The sequence below is a fragment of the Mya arenaria genome, chromosome 13 (assembly GCF_026914265.1).
Source record: "Mya arenaria isolate MELC-2E11 chromosome 13, ASM2691426v1".
Classification (NCBI taxonomy): Eukaryota; Metazoa; Mollusca; class Bivalvia; order Myida; family Myidae; genus Mya; species Mya arenaria.
Window position 1 is genome coordinate 7,632,033 of NC_069134.1, and position 26,763 is coordinate 7,658,795.

At 34.8% G+C, this 26,763-nt stretch overlaps 1 protein-coding gene across 12 annotated transcripts in view; it reads left to right on the forward strand.

Annotated features, from left to right (window-relative positions):
• Positions 1-26,763, forward strand: part of LOC128214021 (polypyrimidine tract-binding protein 1-like) — an 85,713-nt gene that overhangs the window by 42,595 nt on the left and 16,355 nt on the right. For 11 of the 12 annotated variants that reach the window (XM_052920233.1, XM_052920227.1, XM_052920225.1 and 8 more), the window contains 7 exons: positions 6,339-6,434; positions 13,797-13,952; positions 16,420-16,566; positions 18,042-18,182; positions 20,689-20,740; positions 22,005-22,063; positions 22,655-22,826. In XM_052920233.1, the coding sequence (XP_052776193.1) occupies positions 6,339-6,434; positions 13,797-13,952; positions 16,420-16,566; positions 18,042-18,182; positions 20,689-20,740; positions 22,005-22,063; positions 22,655-22,826 (823 nt within the window). Of the gene's footprint in view, positions 1-3,368; positions 3,807-6,338; positions 6,435-13,796; positions 13,953-16,419; positions 16,567-18,041; positions 18,183-20,688; positions 20,741-22,004; positions 22,064-22,654; positions 22,827-26,763 lie in introns of those variants that run through there. The other variant, XM_052920236.1, reaches the window with a different exon arrangement.

Here is a 26,763-nt window from a genome sequence, read left to right on the forward strand (position 1 = left end):
TGGGCTCAACTGAATTCCACACATTCTACAGATTAATGTTCATGTAAAGAACTTGATGATGTATTATTTTGGGGTTTTGTTATAATGATTAAAATCAAGACTGCTCATTTTTCAATCTTTTTTGTTACCATTTATGGTTGAATTCTGGTAATTAAGTTGATGATGTAAGAGACATCAAATAGATTTTTGAGCAATGATATATTAAATCAAAAGAGAAGCTGTCATTAGAAAAAAATCCTTTGAATTGTGTACAGAGTGTGTGAAAAAACCTACATTTCATTACACTAATCGTTATGCAAAGCTTTTAAATCCCTGATTTGAAGGCAAAATCGAAATGCCAAAATTTCCTGAAACTGTCTGCTATTAATGGTGCCATGGGATCAGGTCTCGTAGCTTGGGGACTCTCCGGTCCATTTGCTTTATTGGAACTTGTCCTTTTGCATGATTTCACTAAACCACTAGAGACGGCCTTATTGAGATTAAAATACATTTTCCAGGGACAGCCATATTAGCAATATTGTCACGGGGGTTCGTGTGATTGTCGTGGCGATATAAAAGCAGTGTCAACATGAATCAATCAGTGTTAATCCCCATTCGCAACATTGAAATCACATCTCTAGGTTCTTGTTCTGTTTCTGGACTGTGCATGTGATTGGACTCGCAATTGTTTTGTATTGATTAAGCCAGGCAGCTACTTTATACAATTATGAATTATTGAAACAAGTTATGGTTTATGAATACGGAAAATGTCATCTGTCGGTGGACATCCATGCTTCAATAGATATCTTATTTCTGTATTGATTCGAACCCCCAGTCAAATGCATTTGTCATGCATCATGTGTGTTGTGTGTCGGATGTGACATTATTAAGTGAAAGTCACCGTAAAAATCTCTATCCAATGAAGCATTGACTTTAATCAGGCATCACTTTTTGAAATAATTTTATTGATTTGTCCAAGACATTCCACAGATTTAAGAGCAAACATGTTTTACATTTTATTCATATCATTTTGCTTAATTTATTTGCTGTTCTGTTCACTTATATTTTTGATAAAGAGACTTCATATGTCAATAAAATCATTGCAAAACATGTAAAAGCACAATCAGAGCTTTTAAATGCAAATTACCTGATAAAAAAGTGTCATTTTAATCTAAATTATGGTGATAAGATTATAGGCAGTTCATTGGTGGAGAAAGTTTATGAGGTTTGCCAGTTTGAAATTAAATGGAAATTCTCTGGTAATGTAGAAACAATTAGGGCAATCATTAGGAGAATGATCTTTGTAATAATATTACAATGATGAAAGCTGTTTTGATGAATTTGATACATTACAGTAGTTTTATTCTTTTAAAGATGAATTGTTTTCAGCTTTGCAAATGGGAAATGAATATACACAAAATTTGTGTATTTGCTTCAAAATGAGCGGTATCAGATTGTTTGATTTCGCCTAAGATTTCACTTTTCTCACAAAGTAAATTGAAGGAAACAAGCAGTTACAACACAAAGTTCCTATTCATTATAGGATTGCATGTTAAGATAGCATATATACATAGAAGCTGGCTTGATTGCTGATGATATTAAGCTCAGCAGCAGCATTTTTCATAGGGTAATTGTTAAAGATAATTCTTTGAAGATATTAATCATCTTGGATGGCCGTTTAGCCAGCCCATCTAAATTCCCATGCACTGTAATTGAGATGTTTTTCTGTGATAGTGTCTTGGTATTCCTATTAATAATGCATTATAGAGCACACTTTTCCAAGTAATTTGGAAATGCAATCCAAGGCGAGATCTATGGTGTTTCAACCTACTCACCTCATATTAAGTTTCTGACAGTACTTGATGTAAGCTTTCCAAGTTTGATGAAATCTGCCAACTGACTATGCGCCATACTCAGAGTCCAGGTAATAACCCTTCACTGAAACTTGCCTCTGATTGAAGGCTTTCTTTCTGCAAGAAAAAGTGTTTAGATTACTGGTGTAGTTATGTTTATGAAAGCTGACATTGTTTACTTAAGTATCAGTTTTATTTTCAACAGCAGTATTCACATGGGAAGGTGTGTGTTGAGACCGGTATAAACACTGTTGTAGTCTTCAAACTAGCCAGACCTCGCCTCAATGGTTTCTCATATGTCACTGGCAAGCTTCTCAGCAAGCCCTCCATTGTTTGAAGTGCTTGCTGGAGTTCCGGAAACCCCTCCATAGTTTCACCCAGATTTCCAAAGTTGTTCCAGTAAAGTCTGTACAGTAAAATGACTGTTAAGACTGCATCAATATGTTTTGCCTTATTTCAGTGCTTCTAATTGTAGATGATAGTTTGTTTGTTGCTCTGGTTGGTATGAAGTGTAGGCTAGGGGCCTAACAAAATAGGTTTAGAGAAGGCTTAATATTTCCGATTACGATTATTATTCCAACAGTTTTTTCTTGTTAAGAGAAGACAGCCATGGTCAGTGTTTTCCTGTTTGGAGGAGACATTCATAGTCAGTGTTTTCCTGTTTGGAGGAGACAGTTAATTATATTCAGTGTTTCCCTTAGAGAAGACAGCTATGGTACTTGTTGTATGGTATAAAATGCACACTGCTATTAATCACTATACAACCCTGTTATGAATCATAAACGAAAATACATGATTAATATAGGACATTTATTGTCCAAGGTGGGAATAAAGTTGAGATTGATGTATATGTGTGTGGCCACCAGGGACGGTCAGTGTGCCTTGAAGTGGCCACCAGGGAAGGGCAGTATGCTGTGAGGTGGCTGCCTTTCTCCCGGCTGATTACATTACCAGTAGCACCTTCCCAGACCTGGAGTTGAATGTACAGATTGCAGGAAAATAACCGCAAATTATTGGAAATGAGATTCATTAAGTGTCAATTCAAAGGCTGTATGTAGCCGAATATGGTGAACAGTAGTCAGAACAATTACTGCAGACGGCATGGGGATATAGATCGGTCATGACCATATTGAATAGAAGAGAAAATTGTATGGAATGGTTTGGAGGGGAAATGGCATAACAATTGAATCTACTATTATGCCCCACAGACCTGGTCATTACAGTTTTACATAGGAGTAAATGTTAACAGTTGTCCCAGCTTTCAAGTTCACACTCATATTTGCCTTAAACTTTTTAATCATTATGAAGTATAATGCAGACTATTGACTATTTCCAGTCTAAATGACAACAATGCATAATCCATTTACCTTAATGGGAAATTTGATGTGGATTTGCAAATTACAATATTGCCAATAAACCCAATCAGCTGTGAAATAAAGAAGTCAAAGCGTTAACCATGAGCGTCTGTTGGGATAAGGTTAACCAATACAGTAGCTGTACACAGTGATCCGGCAGTGAAACAGTTGCATCAACTTCTAGTTTCTCGCTAACTCTGATGGTGTTCACTTGAATAATCACACTTTCTGACTATTCTATTGCTTTACTGTGAAAAATTATTCTCATAATTGTTCCATTCTGGAATGTTAATTCCCTCGCTATTCGTTGGCTGCTGATTATTATATGAAATATCAAATATAATATTTTTACCAGAGGAATATTTAGTTCAGGATTCAAATGCTGTGTGTTATAGCAATTTGGTGTTAATCTGTGGAAGTCATTGCCTCCACTGAGTCCATGTTGGATACAGTTTTTGTAAGCTTGCTTACAAAGGAATTTAATTATACTGAGAATTTTCTCATTAACTTCGCAACAGTTTCTTTATTAATTGGAGGAAGTTCTCCTCTCTAATTGAATTATTAATTTAAACGGGGACTTTCTTGTGAGGTTTTTAACAACATTTTCAAAGTGACGAAGGTAAGGTTATTATTTGGATTCAAAACAAATTGGTAACTGTAGTATTGATCTATTAAAAAAATATTTTCTTTTGCTTATGATAGTAGCTATAAACATGTATGTTGCACAAAAGGAGTAGCCTGCTGTTATTTCTTTTTTAGATTTGATGTCTTTCGAATTTTTTATATTATTTTCTGGTGTTGGCATTTGACCTCTGAAGTTTCTTAAGTCTAAACTGATGATTGAACAACGTCATTTAGGTTATTATTGAGCCCTGTATATTCCATATTTGTAACAGTATAACTGTCAGTTAATGGTTCATTAGATCAAATCATTGGTTTGCTGCTAATAGGATGTTCCTCTGCCTTTCATCTTTAATGGCATGAAAAATGTCATTTTGGGCTATTAACCATCATTATATCTAGTTATGGCTCAATTCTGCCGGAACTTTATGCTAGAGTTGGTTTTCTTCTGTTGGGGGATTTCTGAGAGATTTCCAAGAAATCTTGCAATCTTGATTGCTAACAGATTTTATCAAAGTGATGATTTTTGTATGGAGAATTTGAGCAAGCTCATGATGAGGAGAAAAATACTTGAAAACATAGAAGTTATTATGAATAACACATGCAAGAGATTATTGTGATGGCTTTGATTCAAACTGTCGGAAACAAATTTTGAAGACTTTAACATACCATGAATTTATATGAAACCTGCATTTTGCTATTAAACATAATGTTTTTCCTATGGGTAAACAACGATATTAAGAAATTCTTTCAGTTTTGGTATTGCTTCCTGTTTCTGTTGCCTCCCACTTGAATGTTAAAGCTGTGAAGAACTTGCTACTGTTTTCCTTGTGTCAAAAAAATCTCATTTATAACTTTGTTTTCGGCATGATAATCTCACAGGGATTTTACTGATAAGCCATGCACAGGGAAATGCACTTGGGCAGCCCAGCATGCCACTTCGAAATGTGCAGGACAGGTGCAACTGTATAAACAATGCAGAATATTTTTTTTGGAAAACTTTACATGGCAATTTGTCAGCTGTTGAGTTTTCTGTATACATTCAGACATTCTATTGAAGTCACGTCTTCTGCAATTTTTAAGATTCAGAACTTTTTGCCATATTGTAGATAGCCCCCCACTGGTTCATATTTTAACTGTATTAACCTTTATACAGAAGATTATTACAGAATCTGGTGTTCTATCTCTCATACAGCTGTAACATACACACATATTTTTGTGCCATTATGCTGTGAATTTTGTAGTTGATGCAGATTTACAGGAGCAAGTATATGATCACTACTGGTTATTACTCAGAAAAGAACAAAGCAAATATCGCCACCCTGGTGCACTTAATATGCTGAAAAACATTCAGAAGCTCATAAATCTAGTTTTGTTCCTAAGTACTTAGTATTTCACCAAGTGCTTCCTTAGTATGATACAGATGGATTCAAGAGAATCTCTCTGTTGGGTTGCAGGACTTTAAAGGGTGTCATTGTGTTTATTCCTTGTTCATTGCAGTCTCAATGGCTTCCTTGTGTGTTTGGTCTTTTAGATGTTTGTATAGACTCTGATATTCTGATATATTATCGCCCACTATTAGAGATATGGTTTGAAAGAAAATGTATGCTTGAGAAATCTGCATAGACATATTATAATGATAATTCAATTATTTAGATTAATTATATGCTCACCTTGTGAACACCTAAAGTAAAAATTTGACTTGCGGCTATGCCACTGGTGAAATATAGCTTTTGGAGCTCACTGTGTGAAATATATTTCGATCTTACACTGAAACAAACAATTATCCTCTATTTATACCGTTTCTTGATTATATATTGATTCATAGTATAAGAAATAAGTGCTCTGGGCCTGGTCTATGTTTCTTTGTCAATGAATGTCATGAGAAAGTGATGAAATGAAGCTTTCTTCTGGTTTTCTATGCTGTTTTATTGCTTATGATAATTTAAATCAGAAAATGTGAAGAGTTCATAAAAACTGTTGTATCATGTTCGTGAGAAGTAGCTTAATAGTAGTTTTTAATGATAGAAAATGAGCATATTTATTCATTTCTAGTTGAGTGAATAAGTTAAATGTGAGGTATTCAGTTATGCTCGATTTCCGAAGCAAAGTACAAGTTGGTACACTAAAAAAGTGTTATACTCCCCGAGGCTTTCTCACATGTACTGGACATGAACGAACAAATCCTCCATGCGGCGTGGCATTGATTGTCCTTTATGCATTATTCATTTATTTGGTGTATAATTGTTTTGTATGTGGGAAAAAATGAGAGATTGTCTAACACAGCTAACCTTGCTGTGATGGGAAGGCAGACATCATTAATATAGATATAATAGTGCAGTGCTCAAGTCCCATTACATAATTACTTAGACAAGTTCAGGTATTATTATTTAGGAAACCTCTGTACTCCTGTTCCTGGAAAACAAGTAGAAAAGATGTAAAATAGAACAGTTTTCTCCTACCATGTCTGTTGTAAACCATTTCAGTTGTAAGCCTTATTTTAAGTGTGTTATATTTTGTATATTTTCAGCGTGGCTCAGAAGAACTCATGTCTCACAGTCCTATGTTGACCACAAATGGCACAGGCCACAGTCCCTCACAGAATGAGGTCAACGATGCCAAAAAGGTATGTATGACAGGGCCAATTGTAGTTTATATTAAAGCTGAAGTGTGATTCTCTGCTGATAGGAATCATGTTTAGTCTGTGTCTGATGTTGTGTGTAATCAAAGGTCTTGAACAATGAGTGCTAGCCGGGGATCGAACCAACGACCATCCTGGGGAGTATGTAGATTAAAATACCTGCTATAAACATGTAGTTATGTTCAAGTGTTAAGTTCGGGTAGTCTGACCTAACAGTTATATAGAATCATTTTAATCAGTCCGGTCTCTCTGACAGGTCGACATAATCCATAATTCATAAATATTATTTCCAAAAATAGGTGAAATACTCTTGAAGAGATTAATACTGCTTAAAAATTAACCAAATTCTTCTTATGAAATGGCTTTAATTTCATGGCACTTGTCAAAGCTTTTAAACTTTAAAGTATGGTCAAAGACACTTATTGGATATGAATTATGCAGCTCATAAATGTCATTGTTATCAGTTTTATGGTCCATGCTTTTACCAATTTTGGTTCTCTTAATTGCTGTACTGATGGAATGTCCGTATTCCGATGATTGATATGGAACTGATTCTATCCCCTCAATACTGTGCTACTTGTCAACTACAATAAATAAGTACAGTTTACACTGAGTGACCGCTTGACCGCTGCTGCAATGAGGTGATGTCCAGCCTATCAGACAGTGGTCAATTTGTAGGTGGCGGTGGTCAGTCAGTCTGGAATGCTGCAATTTGACAATGCCATTAGCCTTTGCTGACAATGTATACAAACAGTTGTCACAGTAATAATGTGACAATCATATCCATTTTAGCTGTAGTGTAATGACATAAAAAGTATGACAGAAACAAAAAATACTAGGATCAAAGCACTCTGTCACACACTACCAATCGATCGTATTGCAAATAAAGGATGTGTTTTATGTGCCCATGTATTAGATATTAAGATGGGTCTGCTTTTTAGCAAACATTTCATAATATCTTTTTCATTTCTTTTCATCAACTCATTTACATTGAGAGACTGATATAATTGTTAGATTAATAGTTTGATGCAACAGTATCTCAAAAACATGTATACATGTATTAGATCAAAGGTTGACTTATTTATTCAAAGAAAACAGCCCAGTTATTTCCTAGGTTGATGATCAAAGTGAGTGATATCTCCACCATACCCCTGAGTATCAGTCTTAACCATAAACCCTTGCATCACCGTGACAGGCTTATGAATATTGTAGTTCAGGTAATGAACACCTCATTGGAAACATATAAATATTATCTTTCACCCTCCATTCTTCACTTTCATCTGAGGCCATGTGTTAATCATGAGCCACACCTTACAAGGTAAAAAGGTTGTGTACCATGTTGGTGATAATTAAAGGGAGTTAAAAAGATATCAAAACAGTATAAAACAGTGACCAAAAAGACAGGGTTGTACCTGCATACAATCAAAGCAACAGTTGCAGGGCCCATATTAACTTACATCTGGAGTATGAGTTTGAGAATCAGAGGCATAATTCTGATTCTGTTCTAAAATGCTATTACAGGAGCAAAGATGCTGTTTGTGTTACAAATGACCCGCTCTACAACCAAGCACACATCTTTTGTCAAAATCAGTTATTCTATTGATATTTTGAATCATTTCGAAATTCAGTTTTTGTAACCCGAGTCACTGAGTGAGTGAATGTGGGCCCAGATGACTGCAAAAGAATGTCAATTGTTTCAGAACAATCTATACCATAGCAAACTGAAGCTGAATCACTCTCATCTAATGAACTCCAGTAGCTAATACAGAAATTACAAGGATATGAAATGATTACCCTCTCAGCAGTATCTGTTTAGGCTGTGCACTTGCATGATTGTTGATGAGTTTTGCAGGAGCAAGGTTGTTCTTTTTTTGCTGCATGAATCACAGATATTACTCCTGTGTTCCTGTTTTTCTCAGGCGTGGGACTATCATGACAACTGATTCAGGGATAGAACATGTTTCATTGCAAATTTTATTTCTAATATATCTTTCCACTGCAAAGTCTGAACAGAATAAGTGTGAGAAATTCTTGAACAGAATACTTTGGTGCTTATTTTAATAACCATAGAACAAACGACAGAAGTCTTTTAAAACTTTTTTAGAGCAAATTAAGTCAAGTTGGTTTGCAGATGTGAGCAGGAATGAAACAATGATGGGAGAGGGTGGTGGTATTTTTTCCCCTGGCTTTGATCAAGCTGTGTAGAGAACCAAGCTTCATACAGACAGGCATAGGTGGGGTTGGGGGGCTCAAGGCTAGTCTGGAGACAGGTCAAGGATGGAGGGGGGGGGGGTCATTGTTTTCTGACACAAATTATTGTTTAGCCAATTGTCAGAAATAAAGTTTCAGTTTGCTTATTTGGGCTGATATTTAATTAAAGAGTCAACACTCTGAAAATTGCCTTTCATGAAATTGCGTGTTTCTTTAGTGTTTTTTTAGAGCATGTTCAATACATTTATTACAAACGAATGAAAAATCTTGGAGTTTAACATCTGTCTTAAGAGTAGACCAATTTTGTAAGTGTTTCTCTTTGTTACCTCCAAACCGAAATTTAATTAACAAACTAGTTAAAATTGGGAAATCCAAATCCTAGACATGAATTTTATTTGAAACGCTCACGTTCTGCGGAGTGGATTATATACTTTACATAATAGAATATGAGTTGACAGTTTTGAATGATAATTATAACAATTATCTTGGGAGAAGGATTTCATAAAAAATTAATGGCAAACACTCAGGCCTCGGTTAAAAGCCATGCTGAAATTAAGTTGAGATTCCATTGTACTCTTTCAGCTCTTAGTAACGAGGAAAATATTTATAGTTTATACAATGTCATGTACACTTCACAAATTGTTAAGAAAACATGATTACTTTAAACTTGAACAAAGTATGATGGTGTGATCGCTTCAAATGAAAACCTTATGAATAGGATTTAATTACACCAAAATGAGAAGTTTTATAGCGTTGAATTAGAAGGACTTTGCTGATTTGTCCTAACTTTTCAACTGCAGTTCTTCAACTGGAAACTAGAAGAGCAGTTGATCCACCTATGGATTTGGCAGAGCTGTTGCAATTGAAAACCATTGCTCTAAAGGCCTGCAGTTAGGCCTTGTCTTATAAATATGTTAATATAATATACTTTTTTTTAACAAAAACAAGAAAAAAGCACACAACATTCATGTAGAGATATCTTTCGTGGAATAACTTGAATGCTTGAGTATTGTTTTTTATTGGTGTATGAAAACATTTGTTCAGTGCACAGTCACGATTACCAACGCCCTGACCAAATGTTTTAAGACAGTTGAACCACACTTCTAAATTATTCAATGTTGATTACACTCCTTATTTGCAAATCTTTTCTAGGATAAATCAACTGCAACGCTGTTCATAGCGCATTAAAGACAACTCAAAATAGTGTAATTTCAGCTGTTTTAGCAGCAACACCGTCAATGACGTCACTTGTTTCATTGACTTTGTACACATTTTATCACAATAAATTCTCACGTTAAATTTTCAATTGGCCAATAACAAGCCTCGTTTTTGTAGTATGAGGGGTATTCCAAGATTTTACATTCATGTTTTGAATTACTATGTGTTCATCTGCGCAACAGGAGTGTTAATACGAAAGTAGGAGAAGTATGATGAGATGCTTTGGGCCGACTAATCCCCTGATTTAGTAGATGGAAGACCCAATCTGAAAGCAAGATGCATTGCCAGGGCGATGATACTTCCAGTAGAGACCAGGATCTGAAGCCTCCAGCCTCTTAGACAGGTTCCATCCATCTTGCTGGAACTTAGTGTCAACACTAGGTCCCTGGGGGCCCAATCCCCAGCCCCTGGCAGTGATAAATGGGACAACCATTACTTGTTGCCTCCAGCTTACCATTAGGGAGTATAGAGGGTGTTTGCTTTCAATGACAGACAAGATATTGCTCTCACATTTAAGAACATTATGGCATGGTAAAAATCATGGAAAATTTGTCATTTATTACAATTATTGATAATATAATAATCTATTATTTTTATGGATAGTATTTTCCGATATATAACTACATCAAGAGTTCGGCGGAATTGTTGGTATGAAAAAGTCAGGGAATAAAACCTTATATACTTATTTTTAGGCTAACAATTTTAAATGACATAATTTATAAATCATTGATCTAATTTTCAAATAATTTGTAATTTGCCTGTTATTCTTTGTCAGGTTTTTGAACCTTAGCTGTCATTAAATTCATAAAAATGTTACAAAATATACAACGGGTCTTAATCATGAAATTACAAACGTGGTATGTAGGAGTATTTATTTATTCCCCATGCATGTGCAAGAACATCCTAGTTTGATAATAAATACCGTTAAAACACAGTACAAGTCATGTGTTGTCTGGGCTGATGATACTAAAATAATCAAATATATTTCAAAATACCCACCTTCTATTTAGCAAGATTTCATGCTACATTAACATTATAAAAGGTTACAATTTATGGTAATAATAGAGCAGGATTGTAATGTAATTCCTGTAGGGTTGTGGTTTGATTAAGTTTTTTGAACTTCGCGGACTAAATAATATTTGTCCCTCCTTTTGAGTTACAAAAAATATTTGTCACGATTATACATTACTTGCATAGCGAAAGTTAAATTGTAGGATAGCATTATTTAAAAAAGGGATCTTTATCGCACACATGTAAGTAGAGAAGACTTGTCAAATAATAAGTTACAAAATTCACAGGGATTACAATCCACCACAAATATTGATATAGACCTTGAGGTTTGTGCTTACATGAACGTAATATATACCCAAATTAATGGTTTCAATTTCTTTATTCAGACAGAGTAATAAAACCCTTTCAATAAGTGGAAGAAAAGAGAATAACCCTGAAGGTTGAGAATGTATGACATGTGAATAATCCAGGCATGTAGAATTAGCATGTACTTTGAATAAGAAAATAGATTAAGTTCGTTTTGTACTCCACTTTGCTGAACTTAAAGAACTAATTTTAATTGAAAACAGAATCTTAAAACCTTTACAAACTATTTTCTTCAATAAATCCATTCAGGCTATTGGTCTACTACTTTTTTAATAACATAAATTAAATATTAATGGCACACAAAATTAGCCAAACCCCGCTAAGTTTAGAGTTGATCATGATTCTCAATCTGTTCATAAAAAAAACAAGTGTTCATAACTATTTATTATTATTGAAAGGAAGATGTAAAAATAACAGATTTTTTTTATAGAATTGGCCTCAATTCAATTGTCAAAGATAGTGAAGCATTTGACAATAACATTTTCTTGGGATCACAAGGAAATGCTATTTTAAGGGACTCCAGAACCTCCTAGTCTGAGGTGTCTCAATTGGAAACCATAACATTCTGACACTCTATTTATTTGTAATTAATTTATTAATTATATCTTTGATGAAAACAGAAAATAATAATGAAGCAGTGATACATTGTTGTGTCCTCACCCCCCCCCCCCCCCCCCCCCCCGATGTGTTCCATACACATGATTTATACTCGTAGCAATTAGCATTATACTAAATTGTTAGCATTCTAAACGTTTTGTGAATCCTCCTGTCATTTGATAAGTGTACAAACTGTATTATTTTATATATTGTAGAATGTTTATTTGTCCATTATTGCTCGGCAGCTGTAGGGAAATTCAGTAATATCTTGGGTGCAGTAATGTCAATATTATTTCATTATGGCATGTATGATATGGCAAATATTAAATTGGTACATAAGAGAGCCCTGGCTTTATTTCGTTTATGTTTGTAAAGTCACAATGTACATACAAGAGTCTAGACTCTCTTTCATTTATGTTTCTAAAGTCACAATGTACGTTCGAGAGCCTGAGCTTTCTTTCATTAATGTTTCTAAACTCACAATGTACGTTCGAGAGCCGGGGCTCTCTTTCGTTTATGTTTCTAAAGTCACAATATACATACGAGAGCCCGAGCTTTCTTTCATTTATGTTTCTAAACTCACAATGTACATACGAGAGCCCGAGCTTTCTTTCATTTATGTTTCTAAAGTCACAATGTACATACGAGAGCCCGAGCTTTCTTTCATTTATGTTTCTAAAGTCACAATGTACGTTCGAGAGCCGGGGCTTTCTTTCATTTATGTTTGTTAAGTCACAATGTACATACGAGAGCTGGGGCTTTCTTTCATTTATGTTTGTAAAGTCACAATGTACATACGAGAGCAGGGGCTTTCTTTCGTTTATGTTTGTAAAGAGACAATCTATGTACGAGAGTCCAAGCTCTTTTTCGTTTATGTTTGTAAAGTCACAATGTACGTACGAGAGCTCGGGCTCTCTTTCGTTTATATTTCTAAAGTCACAGTGAGACCTTTTTTTCTGGGAATGTTTCGTGTTGTTCCACAGATATTCGCATCTGTATAATCTGTGCACAGTCATTGATCATCCCTGTGTCACAAGTTCTCATGACATCAGACATGTTCGTAGAAGTATCACTGTACGATCAATGCAGTGCATGCTCTTTAAAAGGCTTGTCACACAAATAAATGGCCCTGGTTCCTGTTTGGAACTGCCATTGATAGCAATTAGTGGAGGTTGTTTGCTAGTTATGTACATTTATTTCTGTCACGTCGGTCTGTTATGTTGATGACTTGCTAGACTAGTCTGGTATACAACTCTTTATGCTGGGTAGAAAGATACGATATCCGAAAATTGGATAAAACACTAAAATACTGCTTCCGAGCACGCAGAATAGTTTTACGCGCTTGTTAGTCTAATGTTGATGACACTTTGTCTTCATTAGTTTGATGATTGGTTGACAAGAATACCAGTATAAATTAATTGCTTTGAACTGACGTGATCAATAATAAAAAAAAAATCATTTTCATGATATGCTTTTTATAATCTTCTATTTGATAAGTGTAACTGTTGTTTAGACTGTCCTGAAGTTTATATAAATTACTTTTGTATTACCATGAATTCCAACAAGGTTGTTTTTTTGGTGAACTAAATTATTCTGGTTATGAGAGGAAAGGTATAATTTTATCCGGTTTATATTTGTGTATCATTATTATTGCCAACACTAGAGTGTTGTTATTCTGTTTTACTGTACCCCATATTTGCTAAAGGAAGGGCAGAATATGACAGATCAGCATACGTATATTATCTGCATCACGTCTTGCACCATTAGCAAACCATCATAGCTACTTTTGATATTACCTTTGACCAGCCAAATATGAACAAGTTCACAGTAAAATGAACAAAGCCTCTGATCATTCATTCTATTTTATTAGTAAAAAATCATCAGCTGACATCTATTCTTTATGTCTTTTTTTCTCAAAATGTTCTTTACCTTGTCTTTGTTCAGGTGAAGCTTGAGAACTCTCACACAACCAACATGACTCCCTCCAAGGTGATCCATCTGCGTAGCCTGCCCAACGATGTGTCAGATTCTGAGGTCGTCCAGCTCGGCATTCCCTTCGGCAAAATGTCCAATGTCCTTCTACTCAAACAGAAAAACCAGGTAGGCAGTGTAACATAATAATGTTATGCTATTTCTTATTTTACAAAACTTGACATACCAAAATATCATTTTATGGGGTGAAAAGGTAGCAAGTGACATGAAGATATAGAAAGTTTGGTACCTTGTGGCATTAAAGCTACACTCTCACATATTAACCGTTTTGACAACTTTCTAATATTTTGTCTTGGAATGAGCCAAATTTGCGTAAATGTCTGAAAACTAGTGATATAAGACTGCTGACAAAAGATCAGACCACAGTTTTTAATATTTACATTCGAAAATTGACATTTTATGGCTAAAGGCATTACTTACACATTTAAGAAAAATGAAAATTTTGGCGTGTGTTATCCTATTTGACTGAATTGAAAAGACTGATGCCAAAAACAGCTGATTCTGACAAAAGAAGAAGAAAAAAGTTGTCAAATTGGTAAATCTGTGAGAGTGCAGCCTTAATCCCATGTAAGTTTGTTGGTGCTGATTGCTGTTGTGTATGCATTATTTACGTAACATCGAATAGTGCTGGCTAAATGTCATACATGTCTTAATTTCTATTTCAAACATGAAGAAAAAAACTTCGACATTAATGAATGTTTATAAGCTGGTGTGTCAGAGTTTGATAATATGATGTATGAGATGTCATGAAAGATTAGAGTTGGTGGTCTTTGTGAAATTTAACAAATGTCAGTTTTCAACAGGCAAGGGCAGGCAAATTTTATCCACAATATTTTCTTTTATTAACAATGGGCGTAAAACCATTAATATTTCAGAATAATACATGTTATTGTCACTGACGTTCTATTTTCTCTTTGATTGCCATCCCATGGAAAATTTCCATTTTCCGAAATTAATTGTGTGTAGGAAAAATTCCATTTGGGAACACTTTACAAGTGGTTTTGATATTCTCCCATGGGAAATGAAGCTGATGTTACAATATGATCAACCAGGATATTGTTATCATTATACATGCTCTGAGGTTATACAGTTTATAATATGGTCCACTTGCATTGTCTTCATGTTAATAACTTCTTTTAAAGGAACTGAATTTTCATGATATGAAAATTTTTCGTCAAATCTAATTTCATATCTGCAATTTCATCTCTGAGAAATAAGGTAGAATTATTTTTTAATGATGTTAAGCTTTATCATAGAGCTTAATACTGACTTCTTTTATGAATTTTTATATATACTTATTGACAAATGTTCATTTAACTTAATCATCAAAAGCACAATTAATACATTTCTTTGGTTTAGATTAAATTCAATTCTCTTTGGAAATATTTTGCTGGAATTCAATAGATATTAATCAGATTGCAGAATAAATTTCAAGCTGTTTTAACCAGGAATAATATAAATTCCAAGTGACATATAATCTGCATTAATACTTATTAATGGAGATTCCATTGTCTGATTTCCCGGGGGAACTGAGGTTCTGTGCTATCTTGGGTGTAGATCGACTTTAAAATTATTCAAATGCTGACATGTGTTCTTGAAACACAAATTTATAATATTCAAAGTCATTTACTTGAACACATCAAGAGTCAGATCCGAAAAACAAGGACCTTCAGATTTATTTAATATAGTGAAGGTCATAGCACCAAGGCTCCAGAATCATGTCCCTTTTGCTGTGCGTGAGTTTATACGCTTGACACGCCCGTCTGATAATTCACTTGTGCGTGAGTTTATACGCTTGCCACGCCCCTCTTACCATTCACTCGTGGGTGGGTTTATACGCTTGCCATACCCCTCTAATCATATACAAGTGGGTGAGTTTATACACTTGCTGACTGTACACAAGTCGGCGAATTCATAAGCTTGCCACGCCCCTGTTAGTTACAGTCAACAAGGGCATCATTTGTTACTCATGTATGCATGATTGAAGTGCAATATATATTAAAAAAGTTTCTATGCAATACTCCCTCTTGAAAAACAAAATGTGAAAAACAAATGGTTTCTGCTGGATCTTTGTATTCCAGCAACAGAGGAATCATTGTTAAATCTGTTGCCTGAAGCAGTAATCATTTGGTTATTGAGTTTTTTCCTTGCATTAAATTTATCCTGAGGTCCCTGAGTTTACTTGATTTCCAGATAAGATTCTCATTTATGTGTTTGTTTTTTGTGATAGAATCAGGCCTTGCTGTAGCCAGTTGGGTTTCAATGGTTATAGCCTATTTGGAACAGATGAAGTTGTAACTAATTTTGCCTGCTTCAAGCATAGAAAGCTTCATGAGACTCTTCTTCTAAACAAATTATTTTACAAGACAAGTTCTTCATTTTACCTTTGTTTGTATATTATACATGCTTGCGAGTGTGTGTGTGTTATAGAATAACATTGTTGAGGAGTTTGTCTTAAGCCATGTCCTTGAACCAAAGCCATGTCCTTGAACCATCTACGAAAACAAATAAGGATTATTAGTGTTCTTGTTTGAAAAAAAAATCCTACTGTAATCCCCATTCATTTTGATTGCAGGCATTCCTGGAGTTTGAGGACGAGGGTCTGGCGACAACATTTGTCAACTACTACACAAAAATGCCATGCCAGATCCGCGGGAAGCAGGTGTATGTCCAGTTCTCCCAACACAAGGAGCTCAAGACAGACCAGACTCACTCCTTCCAGGTAAACACTAAGAGTTGATGTTGTAGTTGATTACGGGCTGTCCTTGTATTGGTGTCACCCTCCGTACCCAGGAAGTCATGGACTAGGGAGTGTCAAGGAATTGGTGTTCCCCCCTCACTCAAGAGATTGTGGGTTAGGGGATTTTTCATAATTGGTGTTGTCCCTCTCACCTATGAGGTTGTGGGTAAGCGGGCTTCACCCCTCGCACTGGATTCGAACCCACTCTGAAACCCTTCAGTGACTAAATGACCTGAAACAGTCTGTGCTCATTCTTTGCATGAACATGCATGAATTATTGGCCAATGTAGAGTTGAATTACAAATACATTGTCCCTTATCATAGAGATGCTAGTTGCATTTCATTGATATACGAAAATAACACATGAAATGCTCAAGTTTTGGAAAGGGACCTACATGCAAGCTTTAAGATCATGTTTAGGACTTGAATATTGTGTTTTAAAATGGTTGGTTATCATGCAACATAGTTTTTATACAGTATTGTTAATGAAGTTGTATAATAGCATTTGTAAGGCTGATATGTGAGATTTGGAACTTTAATATTGCTGTGAAACTTGCTGTTCTATTTGAAACTTTTGTACATCAAAAGGCAGAAAAGTTAAAAAACACACAAGAACATCACAATAAGAAATAACATGACAGGGGACTTCCCCCTTGATTTTGGCGTAAAGTTTCCATATTTAAGGCCAATGAACATCTCATATTTGAAAGTTTAAATCCATTAAATAGTTTAAAACACTTGACTATGAGAAAGCTAGATCCCATTAATATGGAGGTTTCCAAATATTCTAAAACAAAGACAACTGTAAACGCCATATGCATGCAGCAGAACATAAATGGGCATCACACTAAATAATGGTTGTAAAACTAATGTTGAAAGGAATTATGTACTCCATTCACAGCCCAGTATGCCTTGTGGAGTGGAATAAAACCATGTTATGGAGAAAATAATGGCACAAAAATGCCTAGAAAAGCTGCTAGAAAAATGTTTTATTCTGTAATCTTGAGAATTTGGCAATAAAACCTAAATAAACATTACATTGAAATAAGTGGGAAAGAGAGAACTTGAGTTCGATTGCAAATACATTTTTGCAAGGGTTGAGAGGGAATTGTTTACTTGTACTTGTATCTCTGCTGTTTGTTAAAATTGAAGTTAAAATACTTTTAAGTCGCTCTAAACAAGCAGTGGTGTTTGGTAATATTTAAACAGAGCTCTGGAACAACCATTGAGTCACATTTGTGTCAGGTGAACTACTCGTGGTAAAAGACGAACAAGTAGGGCTGATGTTACTACTCATTCCGTTGACCTTGTCATCTCTCCAAATATTTATCTTCTTTTTTCTCCCCAAAAGAATTGACACATACCTAAAGCACTAAACAGCTTTTTTGTTTTGATGGGAACAATATTCTAGAGTAATTTTAGGGTAATCAGTACAATATTGACGACTCGTATTTCAGAACCAGGCATCACAGGCAGCATTGCAGGCTGCTCAGCAGGCTGTGATGGGGAACGGGGACGGTGAGGCAGTGAAGAAGACCGTGCTGCGTGTCATCGTGGAGAATCTAGTCTACCCTGTCACCATCGAGGTCCTTAGCCAGGTACACACAAAAAGTAGACAACATGGACAAGCGTCCCTGAATAGAAGAATATAGTTTGCATTTAATTCTGAGTGATAAGAAAATGTTTTATGACAGGGAATGTATCTAGGCCAGTTGAAATTCAGCTGTTTAGATTACTATGGAGTGTTGATCTTACGTTGTACAGCTATTTTGCTTAGAAAACTATTATGGTAAAAGATAGTAACATCCTTACTATATTTCTTTGGTATAATCTGAGATGGCTAGCAAATAAATGTCTACCCATTGTCATACATGCCATATTTTCTGGAGACCATTTAGGGGGATTTGTTCAAAAGGCTGAAAATTCAGGGGGATTTTGGTTGTATTCAGGGGGATTTTTTTAGCAGGTCTAATTTGGCGAAATTTTAACGTATTTTTAGACGCAAGTACCAAAAAATGTATTCACATATAGTTTGCTTTGAAAACCTCTTAACTTTTTCATTATACAGAATTATTTTATGTCATTATGTTTTTATCATATTCTTATGATACACTGTCATGTCATACTGTAATGCACTTGCAGAACAAAATATGTCATTGGAAAAATATGTTTTCGAGACAATTAAATTAAATTTACCTTCATCCAAAGTCTTTTAAAAGATTGTGCTTAATTCTATCAGCTTTGATGACTTTCAAACAAAAAGAGAATAGAATAAATATTATTAATTTCTTCCTTCCAAAATTGTAATATTTCTTTGCCTTTGATAATTACTACAAATTAATTGATCACTTGTTGTAAAAGTTTCCTTTTGGCATTGTGGAGTTGTTTCTTTACATTCAGTTCCACTCACATACTGTGGTTTCACTTTGTCATTATTGCCTGATGTAAAATTTCTAAAACCCCAAAAAAAAAAAAAAAAAAAAATTTTTTTTTTTTTTATTATTCCGGGGGATTTTTATCTCCCGCCGGGAGACCGGGGGTTGGATCGAAATTCCGGGGGATTTTTCCCCCCGCCGGGGGATATGGCATGTATGCATTGTGTACACAGATGCCAATCAAGCTATTTTTCAATGTCACAGAAATTGAAGGGCCTTTATTCATGGCTTATGTCACAGAAATATCTTTGAAAAGGCAAAAATAAATTGGCTGAAGGAGATAACTTCGCAACTGTTTTGTCTGCAATGCACCTTCAAAAAGTAAAATCAATCTTTTCCTGAAGTATCAGTGAAAATTTCCCAGCAATTTTTCTGAGGATTTATTGTGGTCCAGCATCTAATTCCTGCTGACATAACAATGATAGATACACTGGAGTAAACAGCCTATTTTCTGACTGCTCAAGCTGTCTATTTAGACTGTTTTGGTTATTATCAGATAATTCCTTTCAGGAGACAATTATATTTGGCACGACAAAATCAGAATTGCCACTGTCAGAAATAATTGACTGTCTTCTACGGAATATTTCTTAGAATTAACCAATTCTCCCATTTATGGGTCTACTTTATAAGATTTTTTACTGAATAGACTGAGGGGGGATTTAATTTTGTTCTCGTATTTACTACTACATAACTATAAAAACATTGCGTTTAAATGAAATTTGCTGCATTTCTTTAAATTTCTGACACAACTGTCAGATAGGATTTAATCATTCAAGGTGATGAATGTTTTATGATGACAAGATTCATTTAATTAAAGAGACTTGATAACATGGCACCATGTAGAAGCCATGGCAACAAAATGGCCATTGACAACCATACTAGAAGTACTTTTACTACTACATGTATTTTTCTTGGCCAAATGCTGTCATTGTCTTTATACACTGAGGAACATTTAAACCTTGATATAGTCAATATAATGTAGAAAATACTGGAATTAAATTGTGCAAGTCTCTCTGATGCTATGTAATTCTTAGCATTGTTCAGTTAATGGATTTTTTATAGGGTATACTTCCAGGACAGTTAAGTAAGATAAAGCTATTATATTTACAGATAATCTGATACTGAAGCATCACCATGTTGTTTTTGCAATCTCAGATTATCTTTAAGACATTAAAGTCAGGCTTGGGAAATATGGAAAAATAATGTAATCGTTATTGTTGAACCAGAGAGGGAAATGGGATTTTCTCAGCAGGTTAATTTGCACAGGGGCCAAGGGACATGGATGAAGTTTAATCAATGTATTTGCACAGGGGCCAAGGGACATGGAAGTTTAATCAATGTATTTCAAATAAATTCTTTGTTCCTTTGAGATACTGCAAGTCTTTGAGAGATGTATGACATGCATGCATGTCTTGCGGTCTTAATTTTTTTCCGCTGTTATTTCTCTTTTGAAATGGTTGTCGAATGCCATGACGATAAGTGTTAGGGCACGATTATATTGCCGAACATTGTTTGCTTTGAAGGCTTCAGTGTCCAAGTTGATCAACCCCATTTTCAAAAATGAATTATTTATCTGGTGTAAGTGGTTTGCCATGGTAGGAGGGTATTTACTTCCTGTAGATAGAAAATAGGGCACAATTACGTTGATCATGTTTTTTTATCATTTCAGATCTTCAGCAAATTCGGCAAAGTTTTGAAAATGATCATCTTTACAAAAAACAGTAAGTTGGATACATCAACATTTGCCTTGCGTCAAGAAAAACATATATATGGCACAAAAAATTTGAATATCTGAGGTAATATATTCGATCCTAGAGGAGACAGCACCTATTTACTTCTTTGATTATAGACGGTATGTCCTAATTGTTTGCGATACTGGTATTGTCCCTAGGGTAGATGTGCTCTATAACAGGAAACTATTGGTAGGTTTGCATGAAAATTGCCACTCTAAGTTTCATTTAGATGTGTAATTTATGTATAAATGTCTCAAGGGTTTCAGGATTAGGTTCTGTGAATGATATCTGTTTGTATATAAGAGCTAAGATCTCTCTTCAAAATGTTTCAAGTAAGTTAAGTCTTCCCATAAATGTAAGCTCTATAAATTTAGAGAAAAACCTTGTTTTAAAATTGTGTTTCACAGAATTAGCAGGAGAGACTGATTTATTTCTTTTTTCCCTAACTGTTAATTAGAATTTTCCATTGTTTTCAAGACATGCAAGGTTTTCATGCTTCGAAATGCTCTTAACTATCACATTACATTATCTCGGTAGACCAAAGTCATTAAAATTCATATGGATATTATCGACATTGTCATTGTTTGCATGCAAAGTAATGCAATCTACCAGAAAATGTTCCTTTAAAAAGAAAATCTGTCAAAATTGTTATATAAGGTATTAACGGGAGACATTGATTCATCAGCATCGCAAGGATGATTTCAGTTGCAGAGAAACTGGAGCCTGGATTCTGTAATAAAGAATTCATTATTCAAAAAGCTGAAAAGATATGCATTTACATGTACTGCTCAAAGAGAGTTTAGATAAAACAATTGATTGCATGTAACTTCTGACAGGGTATTGATTGGAATTGCGGCTTCCAGGACAAGCCTTGACAATATTACTGAATTTTAATCTCGGGACTTTATAAGGTTATCACGACATGTATTGAGTTCTGCAAAAAAAACATGGGTTTGAGAACTAACTTGACATGAGAGGAAAACCTCTTGGTGCCAAGTGAAACCTGTCAGATGTTGCTAAGATGATTCTAACATTTAAGGGGATCGAATTCAGTAGATTTGTAGATGTTTTGACAACTTTATCAGTTGTTAAATGTAAGAACATATTAAACATGTTAATCATGGGTGCACAAAGCTTTTGTATGAATTTAATAAATTTAATCACTGAATATTCAACAAATAAATCAAATAGAAAACCTTATGATTTAGATCACAGACTTCTTAACATTGATAACATTTCTATGTATTTTCAGACACATTCCAAGCACTTGTTCAGTTCGGGGACTCTGTCTCAGCCAATGCAGCTAAACTGGTAACACTTTTTTTATTTAAGTTTATCAAGGTCTGCCCTCACCTATTGGCTGCATTATGGCTTGACCCCGCAGTGACGCCATCATGAATTAAATTGTGTTTAAATGCCATAAGTGACAGAAGTAGCTGCAATTCGCATTCAAATCCAGACATTAGAAAACAAGAGTGAGATACAAGAGATCCTGGTACGATACTCTAGCTCTTTGCGAAGAGACTTCTTGGTTCTTTTACATGCTTAGTGTTAAGCACCGTTACACAGGATACAACTTGACTTGGTTAAACCACTAGTGAAAACACTGGTAACACTTAGACTGTGTTTTGTATTTATATGCTTTTTCTCCTCTACTTGAGACATAACTGTAATTCAAACTCAAGTGCGCTTAATTCACATATTATCTCACAAAAAGAACTGGAGGAGATGTTAAAGAAACTAACCAGTACCTTGTACCTAAAAACAATCACTTTTAAATATTAGTTACAATGTTAACATTGCTATTTCTGCTTTGACAGATTTTTTGAAAAACCTAAGTTTAATTGTAAAAGCGTTGTTATTAAGACTGTGTAGAGTAGCTTATATCACCACCTATTTCAGTCCCTGGATGGCCAGAACATCTACAATGGTTGCTGTACGCTCCGCATCGACTACAGTAAACTCAACCAGCTCAACGTCCGCTACAACAATGACAAAAGTCGTGACTTCACTAACCCCAGCCTCCCTACAGGCGACCCGGGGCTTGACCAGGCCATGGCATTTGGTGGTGGAGGTAGGTTATACGACTTTGTCATAGTAGCCTATAGCAGTGAAAGTGTTTATAATTTAACTTGGTATAACTGTCTAGTCGCTCATGTTTAGAGCATTAGTTATCTTTAGTGCTGAAAGCTGGTGTTTGATATCTAATAATTGTATTAGTGTGTAAATGTAGATGCAGTTCGTTTTGATGTGATTGTATCAGAAGCTTCCAGACAACCAATTCTTGCAGAAGACAAATAGGGATCAAGCTTTTTATATGAACAGAAGCATGCCTGTGTTTTGTCAAACTCTGAACAATTTGAAAAAGTAAAGAACAGCTCATCAAGCCATTTCTTTGAAAAGTAAACAACATGTTCTTTGTGAGAATGTTGTGGTTTGGTTATATCCTTGTGCACCTGTATGAAAGTGCTGGTGCAGGATGTGGCTGTCTGGAACACTTTTTTACAGTTAGTGAAGGTGTATGGGTGCAGACAAGTCCCTGGCACTCTACTTGCTTTATTAATAATAACTATGCTCTAGAGTTTGTAGATAGATTACCCGCAGCAGTCATAAAGATGGTTTTGTAAAAATACCTACGGAATATTCTTGTTTTTGCAAATATCAAGTTATTTTTTTATAAATAACCTAATTGAGTATGATGGGGTGATGTTTAACATATTTATTTGATGTCTTCTGTGTTGAAGAATTCCTACTTTTTCTGTGATTTTATCAATACATTTAAATGAAAGTGTTGTTATAAAAATTCATTTTTAGATGGCATTTTTTGTGCAATTTGGCTTACTTTATTATGAGAAGGCTTTACCAGTGTTTTTGTTTCCTTATTGTCAAAGTAATTTCATTTGAAGTATTGTAAATCTGACAGTCTTTCAGTTCATAAAGGTTTTGTGTACACCCAATATGAAAGTCTTTTGACGACAGCAAGTTATCCATTACATGAACAAAAGCAATATTGAAAACCAAAAAGAAAACTTGGCTTGTATAGTTGTAATCTCGGTGATTTGAATTATTTATAACATCTCATGTTTCTAATTGCTTTCAAATTTCATTTGAGAGTAGTTTCACTTTAAGGTTGTCATGACTTCATCTTACAAAGATGGTTTTAGGATTATTATTAGGTTAGCCTGTATCCCCACTAATAATGTGGATTCTATGTTAGCTTATACATATGCAGGTATCAGGTATTTTATCTGTTTGAATTTGATATTCACATTTTTTCAAGTTTAGTTTGATTTCATAAATATGATGAAAGTGATATTGAGTGATATCGAGCTTGGTTCGTCTCGGGGAAACTATAATTCAGGCACAACATTTGTCCATAACATGTTGATTTACAGGGTCGCATAAGGACGCTGCCATATTTATTATGCATGGAAGCGCTTAAACGTTTGTCTGGAATAAGCAATTTGACACCATAACACGGCCTGTGGCTGCTGTGAAATATTGTTTGTCTAGCATACCAACTGAATATGTCAAACACAGGGAAGCCCCTAGCCAAACAACTTTATCCATTGGCCAGATTTGAAAAGAACAAATGTTATGTGTGATATTCAATAGCAGACGTTACCTTGGGTACGAAACGAATGTGCCTGGTTTCAATTAAGTGGTTATTGCACGCAAAATGATTATGCCCCAGGATGGACAAATGCATATGTTGATATGTTTCAAATTTTTTAATGTTTAATAACTTAACAGGGCTTCCTGATAATTCTTTCATGAACTCTGTGTCCCTGATTTTTGTGTGAGAAAAAATACACTTTCTTGTCAGAGATTCTGCAGAAATTTTTCGAAACTGTCTGAGGACAATCTTGAGCATTTGGTTTCAAGTTTTACATTGACCATTCTCAAGAGAGGTGTAGCAGAAACTGTTGGCCATAGCGAGAGATTGTTAATCAATACCAGCCAATAAACACTGGAAATAGTGGGTTTGTAATTGTCTCAAATAATCCCCAAAAGATTGGCAAATGAAAAATTACCCTTCTCTAAATGGTGGAACTTCTTCGAGTGATTTGTCACAAAACCTGATGTAGGCACATAATTTTTTGTCAGTAACAGCTTTTCATCCCAAGAACCTGTTTGATTAACTGTCAATATTTTGACAAGATAAGAAAGAAAACATCTCAGAGGAGACAATATTATGACATTCGCACGCTGTGAATCATTTTGTTGCAATCTTATGAAATTTTGAACTTTTTCCGTTACATTGAGACTGACAGTTTTTGTTGTAATTCCTGCTTGCATCTACCAAAGGAATACAGGGAAAAGAAAACAGTTGCAAAAGTCCACAGAATAATTTGTATAAACAGTTATAAACTGAGAGTGTTTTTACCTGTTTGTCAGTTCGCCGAGGTTCCGATGTTGGAATAGCCGGGGATGCCCCAGCCTCTATCCTAGGATCTGGTAAACACAGTTCACAATCAAAAAATGTTTTGTTACGGATTGAGATGTGTTATTTTTCCCATTGACAATGTTATATTCTTTCATTTATTTTTGGGGGAGGAGGAATTTCATCGGTTATTTGAGATATTTTTACAAAATTGGTTCTAGTGGTACGTTTTGTTCATTTTTACACCAGTGGCTGATTTCTCGAAACTCCATAAGTCTGTTAAAACATGATTAAGCTAAGCTCATACTTTTTGTTTTTCTATATTTTGTGAACTATTTACTTTTTTGAAAGTATTTTGATATTATTGAAGTTATCTTATATTCGAGTTTTATATATCAAAATCAGGTAAAAGTAAGAAATTTTGCTAAACAAAATAAGCTACTAAAGTCGGGTCAACAACCTTAAGAAGTTTCGAAAATCAAGGCCAGGTTATTTTTACTCCTTTTAATTGACAATATAACTTTTTCAATGCTCTTTAGATTTTGGAAAATATAGGTTCCTTTCAATGATTTCAGCCAGTTCCGTCTCAGTTGAGATGCCATCAGTTACATGGTCTTGTTTAGTTTGATTTTGTTCTGTTTGTTGGTTGTTTCCATCAATATTGATTAGAACAATAGCCTTCTAGAATTTAAGACATTTTAACACCTGGTGTCTGGCAATAAATTATATTTTAATTAAGTGGTCGTTGAACAAAAACAGCTGAGGGTTAATTCTCTTTCTGTCTGGAAAATTTGTGTATTAATATACAAGTGATAAAACTGAAATAAAACCAATAGTTTTCCTGTGAACATGAATACATTCAGTTTTCAAAGATTTATTATTTCTTCAGATAGTCTTTGTTTTGGGTTTATTGTTGTTGGCTTAATATTGTTACATGAACAACTGTTCTTAACACATGTCAGTGCCATAACAACCACAGGCAGTAGCCTTTTATATATGTCAGAGAGAAATATGTTCATTAAAGATTGCCTAGAAAGAAGAGATCTCTTGATGTTGTTGAGAGATTGTTTAGAAAAGCCCCATTGATTACACACCGGTGTGTCTGGATTGATACTAGAGGTTTATCAAAGGACAGAAGGGCCTCATTTCTGCTGTGGCAGGGTTTTCATGTGTTGTGATTGTAGGGGTTTATGGTGATATTGTAAGCTTTTTATTTCCAAAGTAAAGTATTTTATTAGTAAGTCATGACTTGTTGGTACTTTTGTTTTCCATAGGGCTGCTGTGTGATGCAATAGATAAAGATAAAGATAAACTTCTGAGAAAAAGCTGCAATGCGCAAAATGCTTAGCAACTTTATTTGATCCAAGCTTTTTTGATTTTTTTACAGCTTGTATAGTGATTTCATTCCTCTGATTCTGTCATGTGTTGGCATTTGTTAGCGGAACACAAACGGCTCATTACTTCCTGTAATAAATGGGGTTCTGAATCAGATCATGTATGACTTCCTTATTTTGTGTATAATATCTGTGTTTTAAAGAGAACAAGTTGAAGTATTGTGATAACGCTGATGGCATGCAAAAACTCGAAGCTTCAAATTTGGTTCCTGATGCTAAAAGGAAGTCAATTA